Raw genomic sequence first — 23,154 nt, 5'->3', positions numbered from 1 at the left:
ACGCCACCGGGCCTATATATACATGGCATCACTCTGACAGTGTCTCCGCCACTGTCAGAGTGAGGTAAGACGGGAACCATGAAATGGCTGCATGGCTGATTGGCAGATAGGACAGATAGGACATTTATATAGACAGGAGGGATATGACATAGGACACTTATACAGACAGGAGGGATAGGACACTCACACAGACAGAACGGAAGAGGACACTTACCCAGACAGGTTGGATAGGACACTTACATATACAAGAGGGATAGCGACCTATAAATACATGTGTCACTGTGATAAGCCAGATTCCAATACCGAAAATCCGGCCACTAGCTCACTCCCAGACCTTCGAACCGGAAGTAGTCAAGTAGTCGCGGTCCAATTGTTCCTATCTGTCTTATTGGACAGATAGGACAGATAGGACACTTATATAGACAGGAGGGATATGACACTTACATAGACAGGACGGATAGGACAGGAGGGATAGGACACTTACACAGAATGAACGGAAGAGGACACTTACCCAGACAGGATGGATAGGACACTTACATATACAAGAGGGATAGCGACCTTCGCGACCTTCGAACCAACACAAGTCTTCTGGCGGAGAGTTGTGCTCCGAGGAGCACTTTTTCTAGTTATTATTATTATTATTATTATTGTTTAACATCTGTATATATCTACAGTATGCTGCAACAACTGAACATTTTGTTCAAAGATTGTTGGTCAACCACTTGAGAGACACTATGCATCTACATATAACAGTATACTATAGGTTGGCCAGGAATATCCCTTCAAACACTAGCCATGTTTTGAATGGGGAATATCTGGATCGTTATATCTCCTTTTTGAAGACAGCAACGTTGCTGTCTTCAAAAAGGAGATATAACGATCCAGATATGATGTGTCCTTTGTTCATCAGTCGATTTTGAGGCTAAATGTAAAACCTGGCCACGGTCCAGTAGAACAACGAAGGACATCACTGCTCTTGTAATTCATTTGTTATTTTTTTGCCATGTCAACTGTGTGTATTATGTGTTGCATATGGGGCTGCTGTGGCGCAAGATTTCAGTGAAAATGTATCGTATCGTATGCTGCATACTATACTCTTAATGGAAAGTCATGCAGTATGAAGCTTGAGTGTTTTAGTTTGTTATTCCTTTGTTCATTGTTTGCGAATTATTATGTCGGTGCATTGTTTATGTCAAATGAAATGCAAAAGTGTCCTGTACTGTAAGTCCATATGGGCTGGGCTTCCTTGGAAGCATGACACTTCAATAAAGAAAAATCAATCAATTGTTAGACGTGTGGCTAGATAAGTATTCTCCTTACAGAGTAGTAGATGTCGGTCATCTGCAGGAGGTTCTTGGTGCTGCCGTTCTCCTGCATCTCGATGGTCTCCCTGCCCCACTCCATGGACACACGGTTGCTCTTGGGGAACTCGGCGTACGGAGACATCTGCAGGTCACCGCTCTTGAAGATGATCTTGTTGATGTCATTCTTGTCTTTCCTGGGAAAACGTGCAGAATATGTTCAGGGATTTTCATCATGATAGTCAGAGTGCAAGGAAACCAACGCTGTTTATTAACTGCTATTAATTGTTACAGCGTTGCACCAAGAGGACGAGCACAGCTGTTCTCTAACACTTTTTGTGGAAGTGGAAACTAATGTACAATATATTTTGCCAGCTGAGTGGCTTCACCAGCCCTTCCAATCCAGCTGGAAAAAATATATAATTGGATTTTTTTTATTGTCGTTTTATATTGAAAATATAATGGCATATAACGTATATGTTAATTCCTAGATTGAATTGTTCATAACCGATATCAGACCAAAAAACAACAACTTTCTGAGTGGAATATACCCCATTTTAGAAACAATGGTTTAAGGTTGGCTCAAACTGCAAGATACATCAGGGAGATTTTTACAGGACCACAATGGAAACAGGCTCCAAGGGCTTTTTGTGTTATCCTTTTAACAATCATTGTAAACTGTACCTCTGTACAAATTGCAAACTGTTAATAAAGTATCAAATAATAAAAACTTTTTGGACATTTACAAGACCGACGTCATCAATATGAGCCTGTCTTTTTGTAATGTGATCCAACATGTTTGCTAGTGTGCGACCGAAATATCACCAAAGAGGAAGAAAATACACTTTTAAAACACTTCCGGGCTAAAACGGCTCATGCACGAAAGACGCACGCGCCTGGGCGCTCGCGTACATGTGAATGAGCTTGAACACAATGAATGCCCATGAGCATTCTTCGCTCGTGTGTGTCACGGTTTGAACCTGAAGCGTTTTATTTTCTCCCTCTTTGGTGATACTTTGGAAACCTTTTTCAGCGGACTTCGATAGAAGAGAAATTAAATCATTATATGAGCGGTGTTTTGGACTTTATGGACAGAATTTTAATTTGGGTCTCTGATTAATTCCATGTATCAAGTTTTTTGGATTCTTCATTCACCGTTAGGGAATGTTTTACAAACGAAAATGATTTGTGAGTCAAAGACAGCACTGGGTAGGTAAACGATAGAAATAAAGTCATTTCTTGCATGAGGTATTCCTTTAAAGTCTGCCACTTGCTTGCTTGGTACAGTGAAGGACCCTGTAGTGTTCATGTCCTTAACTGTTAATATCTAATATGTAAATACATGGACACACATGTGGTGCATGCATTTACATATTCAGATATGATTGACTTTTACCCTGGCAGCATGCCAGATGTGTGTAGAGTCGTTTAGCCTCCTTACTTGCAGCAGGTGATGATGAGGGCAATCATGAGAACAATGAGCAGGGCGCCCTCTGCAGGTGACACCACCACTGCAATCAGCTTGTAGACTGCAACACCAAGGAGATCAACACATTATGATCCACTCCAAACCGGAATAGGCTCTATGCACAGCAGCCATATTGGAAAGAAATTGGGCCCCTTCCTTACTTCCTTAACAGGTGTTACCAATGATACTAATGATGGCTCTGTTCCGTTTAGTGTAGCACAGTGGTTCTCAAACTGTTTGATTTCAAGGACCCCCATAACTCTGAGAGTGTACAAATGGAACCAAATGGACCCGTAAGGGACCATTTGGAACACCCTCAAGGAACCATGAGGGTCCCTGGACCACACTTTGAGACCCACTGGTGTAGCAGAGTGTTTTCGGTGAGCCAACATGTACAATATCAGCACCCTGACTCTGTTTGACCAGAATGGAACAGAGCCTTCATTAGTATCATTGGTAACACCAAAACACAGGAAGTAAGGAAGAGGCCCAATTTCTTTCCGATATGGTGGCTGTGCATAGAGCCTATTATAGCCGAAAAGTGTCGAAAGACTACAAAACTGTCCACATTTTCAAAAACTTCAAAAATGGCACGTCTACAAGGTATGATCGGCTATTTTCGCACAACACCATCGTACACCGAAGTATAAAATAGGGCTTAAAGTTCTGCAAGTGATGTTTAAAATAAGTGTATAAATCATTGCTATGGAGTGTTTGCTTAGTAACATGAGTTTCCCCGCCTCTCCAACTCAAGGAGGAGTTCACCCAAAAAATGACTTATTTTCTATCAATTGCACACCCTATGAAGCCTTGAATCCATGGATTCTTTTTTGTTTTTGTCACATTCCTAAGCTAATAAATTGATTCCCGTCTCCTACCGGCTAATGTATCCGGTAGGAGACACAAAGTAGATTATTTGTGTCTCCTACCGGAAATACACACGGTCATCAAATTATTGTCTTAGGAATGCCACAAAAACAAAAATAAATCCATGAAATCAAGGCTTCATGGGGTGTGTAATTGATAGAAAATAAGTAATTTTTTGGGTGAACTCCTTTAACAGAGAATCAATTGTCCGGTTGGGATACCAATTTCATCCAATCAGATGAGAGAACTCACACGGGATACAGGACAAACAGTGATAAAACAAATAAATAAACAGAGAAGATTGGACCTAGAACAAATGGTTTCTCACGCTTTTGAACAAGCGCAATACCTCAAGAACATTGTTTTCATTCATGTGAAAAAGTTTAATTATTGGTAATGTTCATTAAACTTACTGTATATTAGTTGTTACTTGAAAATGCATTAGATTGAACAGCTTTGATTTGTACTTAGAATGTGAAAACTTCAGAGGCTTTTGATAAATACAAATAACATTTTATCGTGAGAGCATCCACTCAAATATGCTCAAAATATGCAGAAATTCTCCATTCCTTTGCCACAACCAGCGATTGCAACGTGATACATACAGCCACAGGTCTAGGATCAGTATATCGTTCATCTGTGCAGCCTTGGGTTGAGAAACTGACCGTCGGTCAATGTCTTTGATTGTGTCAAATGTATCAATAACCGCAATTGCATTGTTTTACACACATGGTACTATGGATACTACCACATGTGACCCTAGAGGCTAGTCTGAGGTCATATAACCCACTATTTGGGCAAGACTGACACAGAACTCCATATTTGGGCATGGCTGACATCACAGTGATGATGCAAGTGTCAAGGAACACAATAGTTTTACTTTGTGTGAGTTGTAACATTTGGACATTTGTTAAAGGACGACTTCACCACTTTTCAACATATCTTCATATAATAGGTCCTCACTAATGCTCATGATAAAATGATACAATTTTTTTCTACTTGGTCTGTGTCTCATAGGAAGGCTGTGGACAGTCCAGAAACCCGTCTACCAGTGACATCATCGTTAGGCAGGATGTTTTTTTCCAAAAAGATTAAAAAAAATGTATTCAGATTTTTATTAAGGCGAGAACAATGGGATCTATTATTGCATTGCAACTTTCCAGGAATACAAAGCCTGCAGTTTCTATTAGCTTGGATTCCCCATCGATGATGTCACTGGTAGACGGGTTTCTGAACTGTCTACAGCCCTCTTCTGAGACACAGACTGATTAGAAAAAAATGATATCATTTTATCATGAGCATTAGTGAGGACCTATTATATGAAGATATGTTGAAAAGTGGTGAAGTCGTCCTTTAAGACACTGATCACAATGCCACCAACCCCCTTGGCAGTGGCCATCAACACTTTTTCCCTGTCTCTGTTCAAACAGCTGTCAGAAGATAACAACACTGGCAATGTGTTCTACTCTCCTCTCAGCATCTCCTCTGCTCTGGCCATGGTGCTGCTGGGGGCCCGTGGCAACACAGCCACACAGATGTCAGAGGTCTTGCACTTTAAGGATGACGTCCACATGGACTTTTCTAAGCTTATGAGTGACCTGAACATGTCGGGGAAGTCCTACGCCCTCAGCCTGGCCAACCGCCTGTATGGAGAGCAGTCATACCAGTTTGTTGAGGAGTTCTTAAGTGCCACCAGAAAACACTATGATGCACAGCTGGAGCCTGTGGACTTCATTGACAACGCAGAAGGAGCCAGGCTGAACATGAACAGCTGGGTGGAGAAACAGACTCAAGATAAAATCAAGGACTTGCTTGTCCCGGGTGTGTTGGATGAAGATACCAGACTGGTGTTGGTCAATGCCATCTACTTTAAAGACAAGTGGGACAAGTCATTCCATAAGGACGAAACCATTTATGATTGATGATATTCTGATTGGCCTGCCTCGTTTCAAGATGAAGGAGACATATGACATGAACGACACCTTGATCAAGATGGGCATGGTGGACGCCTTTGACTCCAAACTGAGTGACTTCTCTGGCATGTCTTCAGCCAACAACCTGGTGCTTACGCAGGTGGTGCACAAGGCCTTTGTGGAAGTGAACGAGAGGGGCACTAAGGCAGCTGCCGCCACTTCTTTGTGTAATGACTATATCTGTAAAGAGGTCCCGATCATCCCCCCTAGCTTTGTTGCTGACCACCCCTTCCTCTTCTTCATTCGACACAACCCCACCATGAGCATCCTCTTTGCAGGCCGATACTGCTCCCCTCCTTGAGTTGATACTCAAAATATTTCTGTAACAAACACTTGCAGCATTGTCACTCCCCCTATGGTGTAAGTGAGTTTGCTCTTGGCTCTTCATATATATATATATATATATATATATATATATATATATATATATATATATATATATATATATATATATATATATATATATATATGTGTGTGTTATAATTGTTTTCCTTTATTTTTATAAAGATAACCTCAGACTTGAGGTCTCATTCTCAAGGGAGACCTGGATAGACCGGATTAATCAAAAATGTAATCGGCTGAATAATCGCCAAGAAAATAAGCAATGGTTGTAGCCCTACTTACAATTTCCACAGTTGAAACCTCCAAAGCCAAACATGCACCTGAAACCCAGAGACAGAGAGACAGGAGTTAGGACGAGAATGCAACTTTGTACCCTCCCCCTCAACATGACGCGTGACACCCCAAAGTAAAAGAAATCCATTCTTACTGGACACAGGTGCCGTTCTCGCTCAGCTTATAGCCATCTCCACAGTCTGAAACAAAAAGCGTATGTGGCACAGAAAACATAGCGTTAGCATGTATTTAATTTTTTTGTAAAGGTATTTTTGGGGGCTTTTCTGCCTTTATTTATAGTGTACAGTGTAGATGGAGGGGAAACAGGGAGAGAGAGAGATGGGGAGAGACAAGCATCAAAGATCGTCAGTAACGGACCTCGAACCTGCTATGCGCTGTCAGGCTACATTAGAGCCTATGTGCCCAGGACCACTAGGACAGTGGTCCGGGCCAGCGTTAACATTTTCAACCTGCCGTTCCTATTTTGGATATATCATTATACATGAAAATGTTCATATTCAAAGAACGAAATATAGCAGATCTACAAGCTCACAACGGGTCATGATGTGACCCGTAGATCTGCTAGTTTCGCCTGGACCGCAAGGCCAGCGGGCGCCCCTCTACTCTGGCTTTTGTGTGACTTTTTTATTTGCTTGATTCAATATTTAGATATTCATTATGTTAATACTTTCTGAAATTTCACGTCGAATCAAGGAGTCCTAAGTCCATGCATGAAATCCATGAAGTCTATGCATGAAATAATGAATCGTCCTTCCATTCCGTTCCAGGACGATATCAGTCACCAGAAGCAGGGATGTGTGTTTTCAATGGGAGTTTGAAGTTGAATGGGCTTATATAGGAAGGGGTGTCTCCCCATAGTGCAATTCCCCTAGGGCAGTGGCTTTCAACCTTTTTCATGCCATGTTGTTTCAGGGACCCCCAAAACCAAGTTAAGAATGTTGGTGTGATTTCACATAATATGCACACACATATGCCACAAACACACACAACGCTTACCAATGCAGGACAGGGCGTCCGGGTTCTGTTTGTAGTATCCCGGCAGACACTGGCAGCTGGCGGTGCCATTGTTGTCCGCGCAGGCGGAGCGCTGCGTGTCGCACTGTACGTTCTGTTCAACACACAGACTCTCCACTGTTGAAAGACATAATAAGTATTAGTTATGATGTTGTTGGCCAGAGTGGACGGACACAATCTGCAATTTATAGGGTGCTGTAAGTCAGCGGTTCTCAAATGTTTTCATGTCAAGGACCTCCAAAATGATATGTATTTGGCTGCGGACCCCCCATCTCAAAAATACTTTGTGCCAGGGATTTTTCAAAAATAGCAGATCTACAAGCTCATGGTGCGGCACTCGGTGCCGCGCCATGAGCTTGTAGATCTGCTATTTTTAAAGGTAGGGTAAGTGGTATTTTTTGGTCAAAACTAAAGGTTTTGTGTTGACATGTTAAAGCACTATATTCTCATGGTAATCATTGCAATAGAGTGTTTGTTCAGTAACCCTGCCTCTCCAGCTCTTTGATAAACAGAAATGAGGTTTGTCTAACCGTGATAGGTGAGCTGGTGGTGTAGGACCACCCTGCAGTGGGCCATGGACGAGCTGCAGTTGCTGCGGTACATCTCGATGCCTTTGTACACCTCTGCGCTGGTCACGTCCGAGGAGACGGAGAACATGTTGATGGCCAGGATACGCAACCCATCTGCCCCTCTGGAAGAAAGTAAAGTAAGGGAGTAAAATAAGTACTTTTGATTTATAGAGCACCGTTCAGAAACAATGACAGTCACAAAGTGCTCTAACCCATTATTCATTTTAAGATTTCTTTGATTTTCTCTAGCTTGTAGATCTGCTATTTATTTTTTCTAATCTTGGAAAATTTGTGCAAATCTTATTTTATTTTATTTTTTTAAGCAAACATTTTTAACTAAAATCTTGTGGGGGTCCCAAGATTTGCACACATGTTCACAATCTTTCAAAAATAGCAGATCTACAAGCTCCGAGCTTGTAGATCTGCTATTTTTTAAAAGCCCAAAGAAATCTAAAAAATCACACCTGTGTGAAGGTAGCGGCGCCTTTGATATATTTTGTCATAGATATGTGTTTCTACTAGAGAAACAATATTAAATCTCTGTAAATTTATTTCAAGGCTTCCCGTGGCACTAAATAGTGCCATTGGAAGCGAATCACCAAATGCATTCCAAGGTAAGTGGCAAAAACTGATCTGTCATAGCTGATAGAGCGGGTACCTAAAAAATAAACTTTGTGTGTGCGTGAGTATAAATGTGGTACCAGAAAGATATGTATGTGTTATGAAATAATCTATACAATTTATAAGCCGTACCCAGAGTGTTTATGTTCCGGACTTTTACAGTTTATATAAACCATCTAATTTTGTATTCATGATATGATATTGATGTCATGAATAGTTCCCTTGCCTGACCAATCAGAACGTTGACGGGCCTGACCAATCAGAACGTTGACGGAAAAGCCAGGTATAGAGCAGGACCATCGCCGTTAAAAATACATACAAAAAAAGAAGGGGGAAAAGCATGAGTCATCGATATGTGTTTATAATGTGTTTATAGCCATGTGTCACGTGAAGCTTGACCAATCACTTTGTTGACGGGTCTGACCAATCAGAACGTTGACGGACCTGACCAATCAGAACGTTGACGGACCTGACCAATCAGAACCTTGGCGAGCCTGACCAATCAGAACGTTGATGCAAAAGCCAGGTATAGAGGGCTAATATCAGCGCCGCTAAAAATAACACAAGAAGCGTTCCCGGTCTTAATGGGTTAAAGGTTTAACCACTTGAACCCCAGCATCCCCATTCTGGGGAAGAATTCGCCAAAAATACAGAGATTTGGTGTAGATGGGAAAGGGAAAAAAATGTGTCCAAGTACACTGTTGTAATTCAGGTCTGTTTCACTGAGAATAATGGGTTTAAGTGGTTACAAACATAAAGACATATCAAGATGAAACAGAAAACAAATGAATAAAATAAACACCCAATCATTAAAAGGACATTGTGGGTGGGTCTTCAACAGTGTTTTTTTGATTTTTTATTAATTCAACAGAATTAGAATAGAAGGTTTTGGGCCCAGGCAAGCTACTCGTACATGAGACTGTTTATCCTAAAACTGGATCAACTTACTTCCTCCTCAGCGTCGAACGGCGGTAGCCATGCAGAATCGACAACGATGCATTGAGCTAGGACAAAGAAATAAGGCAGTTAGAGCATAGACTACAGAGTATATATATTAGGAATATGTTTGCTACATGTTCTATTTCTATATAAAGCAGAGACAATGATGTACGGTGCGTCTCACCAACTGAACGATCTCTCTCTGGATCTCGTGAACGGTGACGCTCTTGAACACATCAGGATCATGAGGCTTTCTGTTCACACTGAATGTGCCCAAAAAGGTCTTTGCTGTATGTGGAAAAAGTATTCATATTAATAATAACTATCACGGCACCGGCCTATTTTTGGGAATATGAAGGGACCCTTTTTTTCTGACAGCTGCCACCTTTAACACATCGCGTGCCAGTCGCGTAGATCTACGCCAAACGATTTAAAGCCGCAGTGTGCCAGTCGCGTAGATCTACGCGACTCGCATTTCCCATGTTAAATCGAAAAAGTGCACATTCCGGAATTTTTTTCGACCCATTTCCGGTTCCGGGGCCGACCGGAAACGGAATAAAACTGGTTCCGGTTTTTTCGCTCGCATCCGTTTCCTGTCTGGGCGTCAGCTTAGAATCGATTTATCTCCCTTCTGGTTTTCCTCACCGCATCGTCCTGTCTAACGTTCTCGCCTGTAACTTCAAAATGGCGGCACGGATCGACTCGCAGTTTTCGCTGTTTGTTTTTCACGGATCCCGTGTTTGTGTCGAACCAAATGAACGCGGATTTTAAACGGATTTAGCGGGGGCTATGACGACATGAAAAAAACAAAAAAACAACAAAAAGAGCTTGGCACTGGTAGGTACATTATGAGATTAACCTCTGGCGTTCAATGTGTTAACCCATGAAGACCTGGAACGCATCTGTGTCACTTTAGATTCCTTTGGCTATTCAAAAATAGCAGATATACAAGCTCATAGCGCGGCACCGAGTGCCACGCTATGAGCTTGTAGATCTGCTATTTTAGAAAAATCTTGAAAAATCTTTTCAAAAAACTGTTAGGATTTAGATTTTTTTAAAGAATCGCCTCAGGTCTTAATTTGTGACTCTTTACCTTTGGTACAGGTGCGTCCATCCTCCAGGTCAAAGCCCAGGGGACACTCACAGCTGAAAGAGCCCCGCGTGTTCACACACATGGAGCCTGGGGGACACGGGTTGTGTTCACACTCGTTCGCATCTGGACACACACAGACACACACAGACACACACACACACACACACACACACACACACACACACACACACACACACACACACACACACACACACACACACACACACACACACACACACACACACAAAATGGTACCATTTTATCATGAGCATTAGTGAGGACCAATTATATGAAGGTAGGTTGAAAATGGCTGAAGTCGTCCTTTAATAAATAAGGGTCCATTATGTTCCTACAGTAAGTATCAATCGTTTAGCCCCACTTTGAGAAGCACTGGAACAGAGAGGCCTCACCCTCGCTGCAGGTGGGACCTTTCCAGGCCTGCTGACAGTGGCAGGTGAACTTCCCTCCTTCACGGCTGACACACATGCCTCCATTCATGCAGGGGTTGACCGCACAGGGACTGGCTACAGGTTAGACAACACAGAAACATAGATTTTATAATAAAGAAAATACATCATTTTATCATTAACCCATTCAAACCGGGAACGCATCTGTGTAACCACTTTAACCATTATTTTATACTTTGGCTATTCAAAAATAGCAGATCTACAAGAGCTTGTAGATCACGATTTTTCAAAAATAGCAGATCTACAAGCTCTTAGCGCGGCACTCGGTGCTGCGCTGCGAGCTCGTATATCTGCTATTTTTGAATAGCCAAAGAAATCCAAAAATGACTAGCTGCTGACCTGGCGGCGCTTTGGTGGGCCGGACCTCCATGGGCGCCGTGGTGGGCACCAGCTCCGCCGCAGTGGGCACCGGCTCCGTGGTCAGCCTGTCCGTCTGTCTCCCTGTGGTGTGAGGCGTGGGCGTGGCCCTGGCGGCGGCGGGGGTGCTGCTGCTGCTGCTGTGGGCGTACGCGCTGGTGGTGGTGGCGTGCCCTCCGCGGGTGGTGGTGGTATTCAGGGGGCTGGCGGTGCTGGTCTCCAGCCGGAGGGTGGTGACGTTGGTGGGGCTGGCCGGCCGCGTGGAGGGCCTCTGGGTGTGGACAGGGGACGGGACGGGGTGTTATAATAGTTAAAGTGATATTTTTTGGCTAAAACAAAACGTTTTTTGTTAGAAGGTCAAAGCACAATATTCTGATAGTACTCATTGCTATAGAGTCTCCCCGTCTCTCCAGCTCTTTAATAAACAGAAAATACATTTTCAGGTAGGTGACAAAATTTCAGCAGATCAGGAGAGAGTACCCGTTTATCAGCTTAATTTTCTATAGTGTTCCAGTTCCAATTTGTTCAGCTCATTTCTTAGTGTCATCACTTCCAATTTCACTTGTTTAATCTGTATCCTGTCTGAGTTCTCTATCCTGATTGGATACAATCCTAACCTGAAAATAAATGTTCTGTTTAATAAAGAGGTGGAGAGAAATGTAGACTGAACAAACATTCTATACTAGCAACGAGTAGTATCAGAATAAAGAGCTATTTAACACTTATTTTAACCAAAGAAAATCACTTACCCTACCTTTAACTAACGAAATAACGAAAACTAGAATTGACAAAACGTTTTAGTTAGCTGCAATACAAATAAAAAGGAGGATTGACAAGAAGAACGACAACTAACTGAAACTGTAAACTAGCTAAAATCATAGAGAACATTAGTTTTTGTCTTTGTGAACATGTCGAAATCATATGAAATTAAATCGTAAGCCCTGTTGTAAAAAAAACACAGAAAATGCAGGCACTCAAACCTCTGGTTCTTGTGGCTTCTTGTACACGATTTAATAAATCGTGTATAATGTATAAATCGGATTTATACATTCTAGGCATTAGAAACTAATCAAAACCAAACTGAAATGGAAAACATAAAGTCAATAAAAAACAATGAAAATGTCAAAATGCTAATCACCTGGGTGTGGGGGGAGGTGGGCAGAGTGGTGCGCGGGGCCAGGGTGGAGGTTGTGGTGGAGCTGGTGGCGGTGGCGGTGGTGGTGGAGGCGGTGGTGGGGTGATGGGTGCTGCGCTGGGTGGGGGGGCCCTGGGTGGGGGGGGTGCTGCCACTGCTGCTGAGCTGGGGAGGCAGGGTGCTGGCTGGAGGAGGAGGGTGGGTGGAGGTGATGAAGGGTGCTGCGGTGGCTCTGGATGTCGTCTCCTCCTCCTCTGTGACTTGTGGTCTGTGTAGGGGTTCAACCGTTAATTGAATGAATTGATTTAATCGATAATGAAAAAAAATATCGATCCTTTTTTGTCGTTATAGGCGAACGGTTAATAATTAGCAGATCTTACATGTCTGTAGAGGAATGTATAACTATAACTAAACTTTTGTTTCCGTCTCTGTCGTGTTGGAAACCAAAACTGTCCAAAACTGTTACTTTTCAGGATTCGAATTCAAAAGTCGCAGATATACAAGCTTGAAAAGCGGCGTGAATGATCAAGTAGTTAATTTACAAAACAAAAACGTTAAAAGTCGGGTTCTAAAGGGGGTTCCAGGGATCCCAAACTTATCACAATCATTTTAACCCCTTTATCCATATTTAACACGGTGGCGATTCAAAAATAGCAGATGTACGGTACAAGCCCGCAGCGTGTCACACTCACAATGTGCTATTTTTGAACATTTTTGTGAAAAAATCGTGAAAGTGTTAGAAATAATTTAGATTTTTTTCAGAACATTTTCAGATGGGGGGTCCGCGGCCAAATATATATACATTTGGGGGTCCTAGGCACGAAAATATTTGAGAATTACTGCTTTAAACAGACTGCCCCCCACCACACACCACAGTACCTGTGTGTGATAACAACGGGCGTGGTGGTGAGGAGCAGCTCAGTGGCCAGCGCTGGTCTGTCCGTCTCTGGGAGGACCTGGGGGGCCAGCGTGTCCTCCAGGACCGTCACCACGCTGGGCTCCGGCGTAGGCGTGGCCGTGGTCAGAGCCAGGACGGTGTTCCTCTCGTCGTCCTCCTCCTCCTCCGCTGTGTGGGGCGGTGGCACCCTCTCTGTTCCCCCCTGCTCCTCCTCCTCCTCCTCCAGGCCCCCCAGGGTGCTGCTGCTGCTGCTGGAGCTCTGCGTTCCGGCAGAGAACTCTGTGAATGGGACATTCACCCAGCATACAAGGGTTATTATTAGGGTTTACTAAACTTAAAGCAGCACTATGTCAGTTGTCCTCTTGTACCCCGGATTTGAACCTGTTTTCCCGCTTAACCCAGTAAGACCGGGAACGCATCTGTGTCATTTTTCGATTTTCTTTGGCTATTCAAAAATAGCAGATCTACAAGCTCATACAAATACAAAATAATGTTCCCTTTAAAAATATATTTTATATATTTTATATATATTCAAAGATTTGCTCAAATTTTCATAATTTTTCAGAAATAGTAGATCTACAATTAACTCTCTCAGTGCCAATGAAATAAAAAAATATGTTCATACTGCGCCAGCATTTTTTTAAGTAAAAAAAAAGTGCTTAGGAAGCGAGATACAGCCCTTTTCAGTTATAAGTTAAACAAGGAGTGGATGGAGCTGCAAATCTTCAGATAATGATATGTTGGGTTCTGAACATTTTTTTCCAAAAAAAAAAAAATAATAATAATATTTTTTTAAACTCAGGATTTTTTGTTCTTGGCACTGAGGGCATTCAGAAAAAACTCAGGATATCTCGTTGTGTGGCACTGAGAAAGTTAAGCTCACAAAACGTTGTGTCCTGAATCATGGCCCTGACAATCCACAAAGAAATTAAACTAACACTGAAATGGATAAAAACTAAACGAAAACTAAACCTTTTCCAAAAAAATACAAATATTTTGCCATTCCTGCTTTACAAACTAAAAATTGAAATTGGAAACAAAAAGTAAAAAATAAATAAATAAACTAGAAAATGTGCTCCTCGGAGCACAGGTCTCCGCCAGTACTGTTCCTGATAAATCCTGTCTTACCTATTTATATTACATATTGTCACGTGTCACTTGACCAATGTTAGCTTGATCCCGTTAGCTTGACCAATGTTACCTCACTTCCAAAAACATAAATGTTTTTTGGAAGTGACACCAATTTATAGGATTTTATTTCGTCATGCGTCTCGCTAGCCAATCAAAAGCATTGGTGACAACATATTGTCACGTGTCACGTGTCACGTGAAGCTTGACCAATGTTAGCTTGGCTAGGGGGGGGGACACACGAAAACATACTCTCCACCTCTGGCGGAGACAATAAAGAATGCAAAACTATAGCAACCTTGTGTCACAGTGTTGACCTCTGAACTCGGGTCCTGAGCAGAGGTGTTGGTAGTCACACCGCTCTCCGACGAAACGATCGGCGGCGCCTCTGTCGGGTCCGTGTCAGCCTCCTGTCCCGTCGTGTCCTCCTCCGTCACCCTGAGAGACGGCGTGGAGACGTCGGGCGTGCCCTCCTCCTCCTCCTCCTCCTCGGACACAACGGAGGTGAGCCCGTGCTGCTGGGTGGCGTTGTTGGGGCGCCCCGTCAGGAAAGACGGGCTCCCTTCGGACACCTCCGGATTCCCCGTCTCTGGCAGCGTTCCCGTGGAGGATTGGAGGAGCGTCCGGTGCTCTGAACGTGTAACATCCATGTCGTAGGGCTGTGTCACCATTACACATTTAACGCCATTAATGCCATTAATTGTCACGCTAACAAATGTGATTAACGACTGAATTGTGTTTTTGGCATTGAATCGGAAGATAGGATTTTATTTTTTTTCTGTTTGTGCTTTTAAACTTAGTAATCAAATATTGAGCAGGGCAGACATGACAAATAACTGCAATATACATTGAAAGTACATTTACTCAAGTACTGCACTTAAGTACAATTTTGAGGTACTTTTACTTTACTGGAGTATTTCCAATTTTCAATAGTTTTACTTCTACTCCACTACATCTCAGAGACAAATATTGTACTTTTACTCCACTACAATTATTTGAGAACTTTAGTTACTAGTTACTTTGTAGATTTCAATTATTATTACAAAGCATACATTAACCGCTTCCACCCTATTTCAACTTTGGCCATTTGAAAATAGCCGATCTACAAGCTCACAACGCGCCGCGATGCGCCGCGTTGTGAGCTTGTAGATCTGCTATTTTCAAAAGATTTTACATTACATATCTTTACTTTTGTATTACATTTTTCAACATGGAAACGATTATGGTGATTGTCACAAATAATTGCGATCAGACGATAATGTAATAATCGTGACAGGCCTACCGTGTTGTGGGTCCTGGTGGAGGAGGGCAGGCTGTGGTTGTAGTCCTCAGACCCTGCGTCCGTGCCTGGGAGACCCCAGGTGGAGGGGGGCTGCTGGGAGTTGGAGTTTACCTCGGTGAACATGGATGAGGTGCTGTTGTTGTTGTTGTTGTTGTTGTTGTCGTCGTCGTGACTACTGCTGGAGGAGGAAGAGGAAGAGGAGACGGTGGAGGTAGAGGAGGAGGAAGAGGTGACAGATAGCAGGGTCCTCTCTCCAGCCCGGCTGATGGTGGTAGAGATGAAGGCACTGCTGCTGCTGCTGACGTCGTCCGTGTGGACAGATTCTGATGTCCCCAGCGATGTCCCCCCAGCTAGGACTGTCACGATGAGAACGTTTGAGTTGACGATGAATTGTCATACAAATAAAAACAATTTAATTGTGTTTTTGGCATTGAACATTGAAACATATGAACAAAAAAGGTGGCCTTTCAGGCTTCGTAAACAAAAAATGCACAGGGCAGATATGACAAATAACTTAAATATACAAAGAAATTACTGACATATTTAATAATTTGACAAAATATTTGTTTTCAAATAGCAGAAATTGTTGGTCTTTAAGCTTACAACGCGTCGCAAGCTTGTAGATCTGCTATTTCTGCTTTTTTATATTTGAACATGCATGAACATTTTTCAACATGGAAACGATGATGACGATTTTAATAATTGCGATTATCTCAAATAATTTGCAACTAGAGCAGGAGTCTTCAACGATTTTCAGCCCAAGGACCCCATAGCTGAAAGAGAGATGAAGCAAGGATCCCCACTATACATACTGTATAAAATGTGTATTTTCATAGATTTCATAGACCAACACCAAACCTCTGGCTATTTTTGCCTCAAGTTCTCTTCAGAATAGGGATAATATCATTCAAGTGGTTAATGTTTTTTTTTTTTTATCCAATCACACAAAGATTTGGCGGCCCCCTGGTAGTAACTCTGAGGACCCCCCAGGGGTCCCGGACCCCCTGTTGAAGACCCCTAGATCAGACGATTTACGTAATAATTGTGTCAGGCCCTTACCCCCAGCGTCCGTGTGTTCTGTGACGTCGTCCCCCTCCATCCGGAGGCCCGTCTCGGGGCTGTCTCTGGGTAGCCTGGCCTCCTCGGTCACAGAGGTCCAGGGTCTGGGCTCCTGGGAGACGATGTGGTGTGGTGGCGGCAGCAGCAGGTCCGGGGCCAGGGCTTCCAGGTCTTCCCAGTAGGTGCTAATGCTGGCCTCAGTGGTGGCCACCACCACAACCACGGTGGAGATCAGAGGTTGCGTGGATGACACCGGGCCCGCGGTCTGATGCTCTGATGATGACCAGCCTGTCTCTGCTACGGTCTGCCTCCTCCCTTCAGTGACTGTGGAGAAAACACTTAACTGTTTAGTTCAGTGGTTCTCAAACTTTTTCATGCCAAGGACCCCCAAAATGATATGTATTTGGCCCGCGGACCCCTGTCTCAAAATATTTTGTTCCAGGGACCCCCCAGCAGCAAAGATTTGAGATACAAATGTTCGCTTTAATATATATATATTCAAAGGTTTCCACACATTTTCACCATTTTTCAAAAATAGCAGATCTCATAGCACGTGTGGTACTTTAAGTACATTTTGATGCCAATACTTCTGTACTTTTACTCAAGTAACATTTTGAACACAGGCCTTTTACTTGTAACGGAATATTTATTTTTATATCATGGTATTGCTACTTTTACTTAAGTAAAAATATCTGAGTACTTTTTCCACCACTGGCCATATATCGCACAGCCCCTGGTCCCAGTAGTTTACCTCCATTTCTGCATTGTCCAAAACATGTCACCAGGGGGCGGCCAAGAGCCGCCGTTGGGGCTGTGATGGACTGCAGCAGTAGAGTAGATGGAGGGGGGGAAAGATGCTGTCAGAAGTAGCTCGCTGCGGATGTAATGATTTTGGGTGGAGAACAATTGGCAGCCGGGCTCGTCTACCCTCAACAAAAGGCCTGAGGCCCTAAATATGGCGGTGGCCATGTCCGCTGGGAATCAGCCATTTCCTTCCTAAAGCTGAGCGAGAGCAGCAGTGAGGATGTGGCGCTCAACCCCAGAGTCAAAGTATAGATAGATAGATAGATACTCCTGGTTCAATAGTACTGTACTCCACCACAACAAGTGAAAGTTGCTCAGTCAAAGTTGTACTCAGGGTTAAGGTACTGGAGTGTGTGCTTTAAAGAAAATACTTGAGTATTCAACTGTATAACGTTGCTGTTGGGCAGAAACCTCTTACCTCCATATTTTAACTTTTTGTGTTTTTCTTTCGTAAATGAACGCCCTACTCGATCATACAACAGCGTCACACAAAAGCATCAAAAGTAGCAGATCTACAAGCTCGGAAACTTTGAGCTTGTTAGATCTGTCCGTTACTTTTGCTATTTTTGAATTTGAATCCTGAAAAGTAACAGTTTTGCACATACATGAGGTTTGGTTTCCACCTGACAGAGACGATATGCTTTTTAAAATCCCTCTTGCAGATACACAAGCTCATAGTGCGGCACTCGGTGCCTCACTATGGGCTTGTAGTATATCTGCTATTTTTGAAATCTAAAAAATGACTCAGATGCGATCCCGGTCTTAATGGATTAATGTTGATGCCCAAAAAACACTGTGCACGAGAATGCTACGCGCACCAAAGTCCTTGTAGTGGTGCCGGTCCACGGCAGAATAATCTAAAAATAGTGGTCAAGAGACAAGAAGGTGGCGCCACACACTGGTAGCCAAATGCCAATACTTAAGTTTATTTTTGGACGCAGAGTAAATAAGAGAGCAACGTTTCGGCAGGTAACTAACTGTAACTGCCTCCTTCACCCTGGAAAAGGCAGTTAGCGCAAAAAAACTGTTAAAACTACGGAGGGTCGGAGGTGCGCCGTCTAAAGCGGACTTGAGCCACGAGAGGCACCGGGCGGGTCGCCGTGTTGAACTTTGCGAAAGTCCGGTTCAGCCGACTCAGCACTGTTCGCGTTATGTCCCGATAGGGACAGAATCGTAACTCATGTCCCCCCCTAGTCAACATGTGCTGTCGCAGGTACCCACTGAAACGTCCCACGTTTGCCGTTGTGTCCGATACAGACTTGTAAGGGTCCATTTGGAACCCCCCCAAGGAACCCTAAAGGTGCCTGGACCCTTACTTTGAGAACCACTAGAGAAAGACATACTGTACAGAAAATAGGCAATATGGACACACACACACACACACACACACACACACACACACACACACACACACACACACACACACACAGACACACACACACACACACACACACACACACACACACACACACACACACACACACACACACACACACACACACAAACACCACACCCTATCCTTGGAGCCCCAATTGATTTCGGGTGAGGTACTTTGCTTAAGCCTCACGCACGCACGCACACACACACACACACACACACACACACACACACACACACACACACACACACACACACACACACACACACACACACACACACACACACACACACACACACACACACACACACACACACACACACACACACACAATGAAACACATGTATTTGAATGTGGTCCCTTTGGCCTAAACATTACAAGTCAGATCTGTATTGATGATGTAATCTCCCACAATGGGATGAGTAAGAGATGATGATGATTTGATGCGTAGCAGACCCTCTCATGGACCATTTGTCGGTAGGAATCATGCACGGCTTTAGAAGCAACGTCTGGTGTTCCAACATACATTTGACTCACGCTGGGCAACACCTAGACTAGGATGAGTGTCTAAACGGAATTTGGCGGAAGTACCGCCCGAGGAAATGACGTTGACGCTTTACAAATCTGTTTACATTCTCCGTGAACGAGACAAGTGTTATGATTGGTCGAAAAAGATAGTTTCCGGGGGAAATACGTACGACGGAAGTCCCGCCCCTATAGACACTCACTTGCATTAGGTCGTGACCAGGCTTTTCACTTTGCAGATGACGAGTAAGGCTGGGAACGAGGCTAGATTTGACTGGTTCAGCGGTTTCCAACCCTTTCTCGATCAGGGCCCACCTGGAAATCTCGAAAGCGTGGAACCAATGTCCTTATGGGGGTCCTTGAAATGTAAGAGTTAGAGAACCACTGCTCTACCTATAGAGAGCCCCATGCTCTGCTGAAATTGACAGCATTGGAGCTGGCAGGGCCTGGGCAGACAGACAGGCCCTGGGCAGACAGACAGCACCCTGGGCAGACAGACAGCCCCCTGGGCAGACAGACAGGCCCTGGGGCAGACAGACAGCACCCTGCTGCCCATGGTTGAGCGGAAGAGAACGGGCCTCGGAGCTGGACTCCATCCAGAGCGTAGCGCACAGCATGCAGCCGGCAAGCAGCCGTCCCAAAACCCCAGTGGAAGGGAGAGTTCAACTGCAGCGCAGCCTGCGTCCACCAGGAGTGTATGGAGGTGTCTTGTTAGACCATTAGCCGGTGTTTTTCTCACTCTCTCTCTATCTATTTCTCACTTCCTCTGTTTGTCTATTTCTTTCCCTCTCTCTTCCTCTGCAATTCTCCCTCTCACTCTCTCTGTCTCTCCCTCTCTCTTTCTGTCTTTCTCTCTCTCTGTCTGTCTTCCTCCCCCTCTCTCTCTCTCTCTCTCTCTCTCTCTCTCTCTCTCTCTCTCTCTCTCTCTCTCTCTCTCTCTCTCTCAGTCTGTCTGTCTGTCTGTCTCCCTCCCTCTCCCTCTCTCTATCTTTCTGTCTTCCTCTCTGTCTGTCTCCCTCTCACTCTCTCTGTTTCTCCCTCTCTCTCTCTCTCTCTCAGTCTGTTTGTCTCCCTCTCCCCCTCTCTCTCTCTCTCCCTCCCTCTCTCTCTCTCTCTGGATCCAGTCCGCGGGCGTTAGTAACCAAAGACAGACTGGAACGTGCTGTTGGCAACGCAGCGACTGACCCTCCCGACGGCCCACACACACATACACGCCTGTTGTTTATCTATTAGCTCTCAACTGTTCACACACACTGTCTCCTTCTCCCATCAGCATCAAAGGTCGTGCGGTGCGTCCGCAGGGGACGGTGTGTTGTTTCTGGCACGCTGAGGTCAAGCACGTGCAACAGGTTCCAAGTATCAACCAGAAGAACATGAAGAAATGTCATGAATAGAATGACTATGGCTCTGTTATCCACATGTAGGCCGTGGTGGAAAAGGTACTCACATTTTTTACTTAAGTAAAAGTATCAATACTGCATTGTAGAAATACTCTGTTACAAGTAAAAGTCCGGAATTCAAAATGTACTTGAGTAAAAGTACAAAAGTATTGGCATCAAAATGTACTTAAAAAAGTAAAAAGTACCAAAAGTAGAAGGTACTCATAATTCAGAATGTCCTGTTTCACAAGTTTTCAAACGTATGAAATGTATAAAAATCTTTTGAAAATCGCGACGCATTGTGAGCTTGTAGATCTGCTATTTTCAAATGGCCGAAATGTAAATTGGGCTGAAGTGGTAAATGTATGTTTTTTAATAATAATTAAAATCTACTGTACAAAGTAACTAGTAACTAAACTTTTCAAATTGTAGTGGAGTAAAGGTACAATATTTACCTCTGAGATGTCGTGGAGTAGAAGTAAAAGTACCTCAAAATTGCACAGTACTTGAGTAAATGGACTTTACATCACTGCATGTAGGGCCGTATGGCAATATGACTATCAACTGTCACCATTATTTCAAATTAATGAACGATTTTTTTATAGTGAAAAAAGCAGATCTACAACATCTACTATTTTCACAAAAATAGAAAAAAATAAGAAAATAAAACTTGCTTCTCGATTATTCGCCCAGGCCTGAGAAGACTCAATACACTTCTTCTGTTCTGTTGAGATGCTGAGTTGTGATATACAGAACACAAAACATGTCAGCAACAGATGAAGGATTTCCATGGACTGCTATTAACCCATTCAATCCGAGAAAGCATACTGTGTCATTTTAGATTTTATTTTTTACCTATAACCATTATTTTATACTTTGGGCTATTCAAAAATAGCAGATATACAAGCTCATAGCGCGGCTTGTAGATCTGCTATTTTTGTTTTGAAAAATCTTGAAAATGTGTGCAAATCTTTGAATATAAATGCTTTTTAAAGCAAACATTTTTAACTCCAATCTTTGCTTCTGGGGATTCTACAAATGTCTCCTAACATTTTTTTTAAGTTATGTTGCTATAATATCAGTGGTTCACAAAGAAATTACATGTCAAGGACCACCCAAAATGATATGTATTTGTCCACGGACCCCCATCTCAAAATATTTAGTTCCAGGGATAGCCACGCTATGAACTTGTATATATGCTATTTTTGAATAGCCAAAGAAATCTAAAGTGACACAGATGCGTTCAATTTCAAGGACCCCCATAAAAAATTGAATAAAATGGACCCATAAGGGTTTATTTAATTCACATTTCTACGCTCTCACACCTGTTTTTCCCTTGGCAAAACAAGCTTGCTCATGGTGTGGAAGGTCTCTGCTCTATATGGAAAGTGTCTCGAGACAACTGGTTGTGATTCAGCACCATAATAACATTTAAGTGAATTGAATATTGAAGTGGCTTAAGAAAACGTTTTGACCAGAGAATCGTTCCGTTTCACTGGATCTGCTGGGGTATACTGGGGAGGAAAGTAGCAACTATCGATTATTTTCTTAGTGATTATTCTATATATTGCTTTTTCCAATTCATCGAATAAGGAAGAAACATGTTTTTCTTTATATTAAATTGTTTCATATATATATATATATATATATATATATCAATGAATCAATTAACCACATATGGGTTATTTTATACTTTGTATTGAACAACATATTTTGATGGGGATCGGCGGCCAAAAACATACAATTTTGGGGGTCCTTGACAAGAATACACTGATATAGCAACAACAGTTTATCAGAAAAATGAAGACATTTGTTGAGACTTTTGACGGTTACAAATGTTTGCTATTTCAAAAATAGCAAATCTACAAGCTCATAGCGCGGCACTCTGTGCCGTGCTATGAGCTTGTAGATCTGCTTTTTTGAATAGCCAAAGAAATCTAAAATGACAGAGATGCGTCCCCGGATTGAATGGGTTAACTCAATGCTTTAACTCAAGTACAAAATTGACGTAGCAACTTTCACTTTTAGTGGAGTGAATATTTGACCATTGTATCTATGCTGTGACTCAAGTACAGGTGGTTGAGTACTTTGCAGATAATGCACAAGTAACGGGGTCAAAACGTATAATTCAATGAATACAAGGCTTTGCTTCATCAAGTAAAGGCCAATCTTTGAGATATAAATATTCATGTTGTCCTCTTTGATTGCTGCAGGCTGCCAATGCCCAAATCAAACCCACCCTGCCTTTGATCACAGAACAC

The 23,154-nt window shown here is 43.0% G+C and overlaps 2 protein-coding genes across 3 annotated transcripts in view; one reads left to right on the top strand and one right to left on the bottom strand.

Annotated features, from left to right (window-relative positions):
* The window catches only part of heg1 (heart development protein with EGF-like domains 1), a 31,898-nt gene that overhangs the window by 3,967 nt on the left and 4,777 nt on the right, over positions 1-23,154 (bottom strand). For both annotated transcript variants that reach the window (XM_084085442.1, XM_084085443.1), the window contains 16 exons: positions 16,808-17,131; positions 15,749-16,104; positions 14,765-15,125; positions 13,320-13,617; positions 12,444-12,708; positions 11,288-11,576; positions 10,892-11,005; positions 10,482-10,604; positions 9,573-9,676; positions 9,398-9,453; positions 7,790-7,950; positions 7,242-7,376; positions 6,379-6,424; positions 6,234-6,271; positions 2,743-2,830; positions 1,321-1,498 (listed from right to left, as the gene is read on the bottom strand). In XM_084085442.1, coding sequence (XP_083941568.1) covers positions 1,321-1,498; positions 2,743-2,830; positions 6,234-6,271; positions 6,379-6,424; positions 7,242-7,376; positions 7,790-7,950; positions 9,398-9,453; positions 9,573-9,676; positions 10,482-10,604; positions 10,892-11,005; positions 11,288-11,576; positions 12,444-12,708; positions 13,320-13,617; positions 14,765-15,125; positions 15,749-16,104; positions 16,808-17,131 — 2,936 coding nt within the window. The remainder of the gene's footprint in view (positions 1-1,320; positions 1,499-2,742; positions 2,831-6,233; positions 6,272-6,378; positions 6,425-7,241; positions 7,377-7,789; positions 7,951-9,397; positions 9,454-9,572; positions 9,677-10,481; positions 10,605-10,891; positions 11,006-11,287; positions 11,577-12,443; positions 12,709-13,319; positions 13,618-14,764; positions 15,126-15,748; positions 16,105-16,807; positions 17,132-23,154) is intronic.
* On the top strand, positions 5,002-5,955 carry LOC311065157 (leukocyte elastase inhibitor A-like). The gene is made up of 2 exons (XM_084085374.1): positions 5,002-5,524; positions 5,571-5,955. Exons 1-2 carry the CDS (start codon positions 5,007-5,009, stop codon positions 5,908-5,910), a joined length of 858 nt encoding a protein of 285 aa, XP_083941500.1. The 5' UTR covers positions 5,002-5,006; the 3' UTR covers positions 5,911-5,955.

This window comes from Gymnoscopelus microlampas (assembly GCF_963454915.1).
Source record: "Gymnoscopelus microlampas genome assembly, chromosome: 17".
Taxonomy (NCBI): domain Eukaryota; kingdom Metazoa; phylum Chordata; class Actinopteri; order Myctophiformes; family Myctophidae; genus Gymnoscopelus; species Gymnoscopelus microlampas.
This window is presented reverse-complemented; position numbering and strand designations above follow the sequence as displayed.

What these genes read in the sequence shown, in the direction of transcription:
- LOC311065157 (XM_084085374.1), top strand. Translation starts at nt 5,007, where the DNA reads ATGCCACCAACCCCCTTGGCAGTGGCCATCAACACTTTTTCCCTGTCT. An exon ending in TTTAAAGACAAGTGGGACAA is followed by an intron (nt 5,525 to 5,570) that starts GTCATTCCATAA and finishes TGATATTCTGAT; the next exon opens with TGGCCTGCCTCGTTTCAAGA.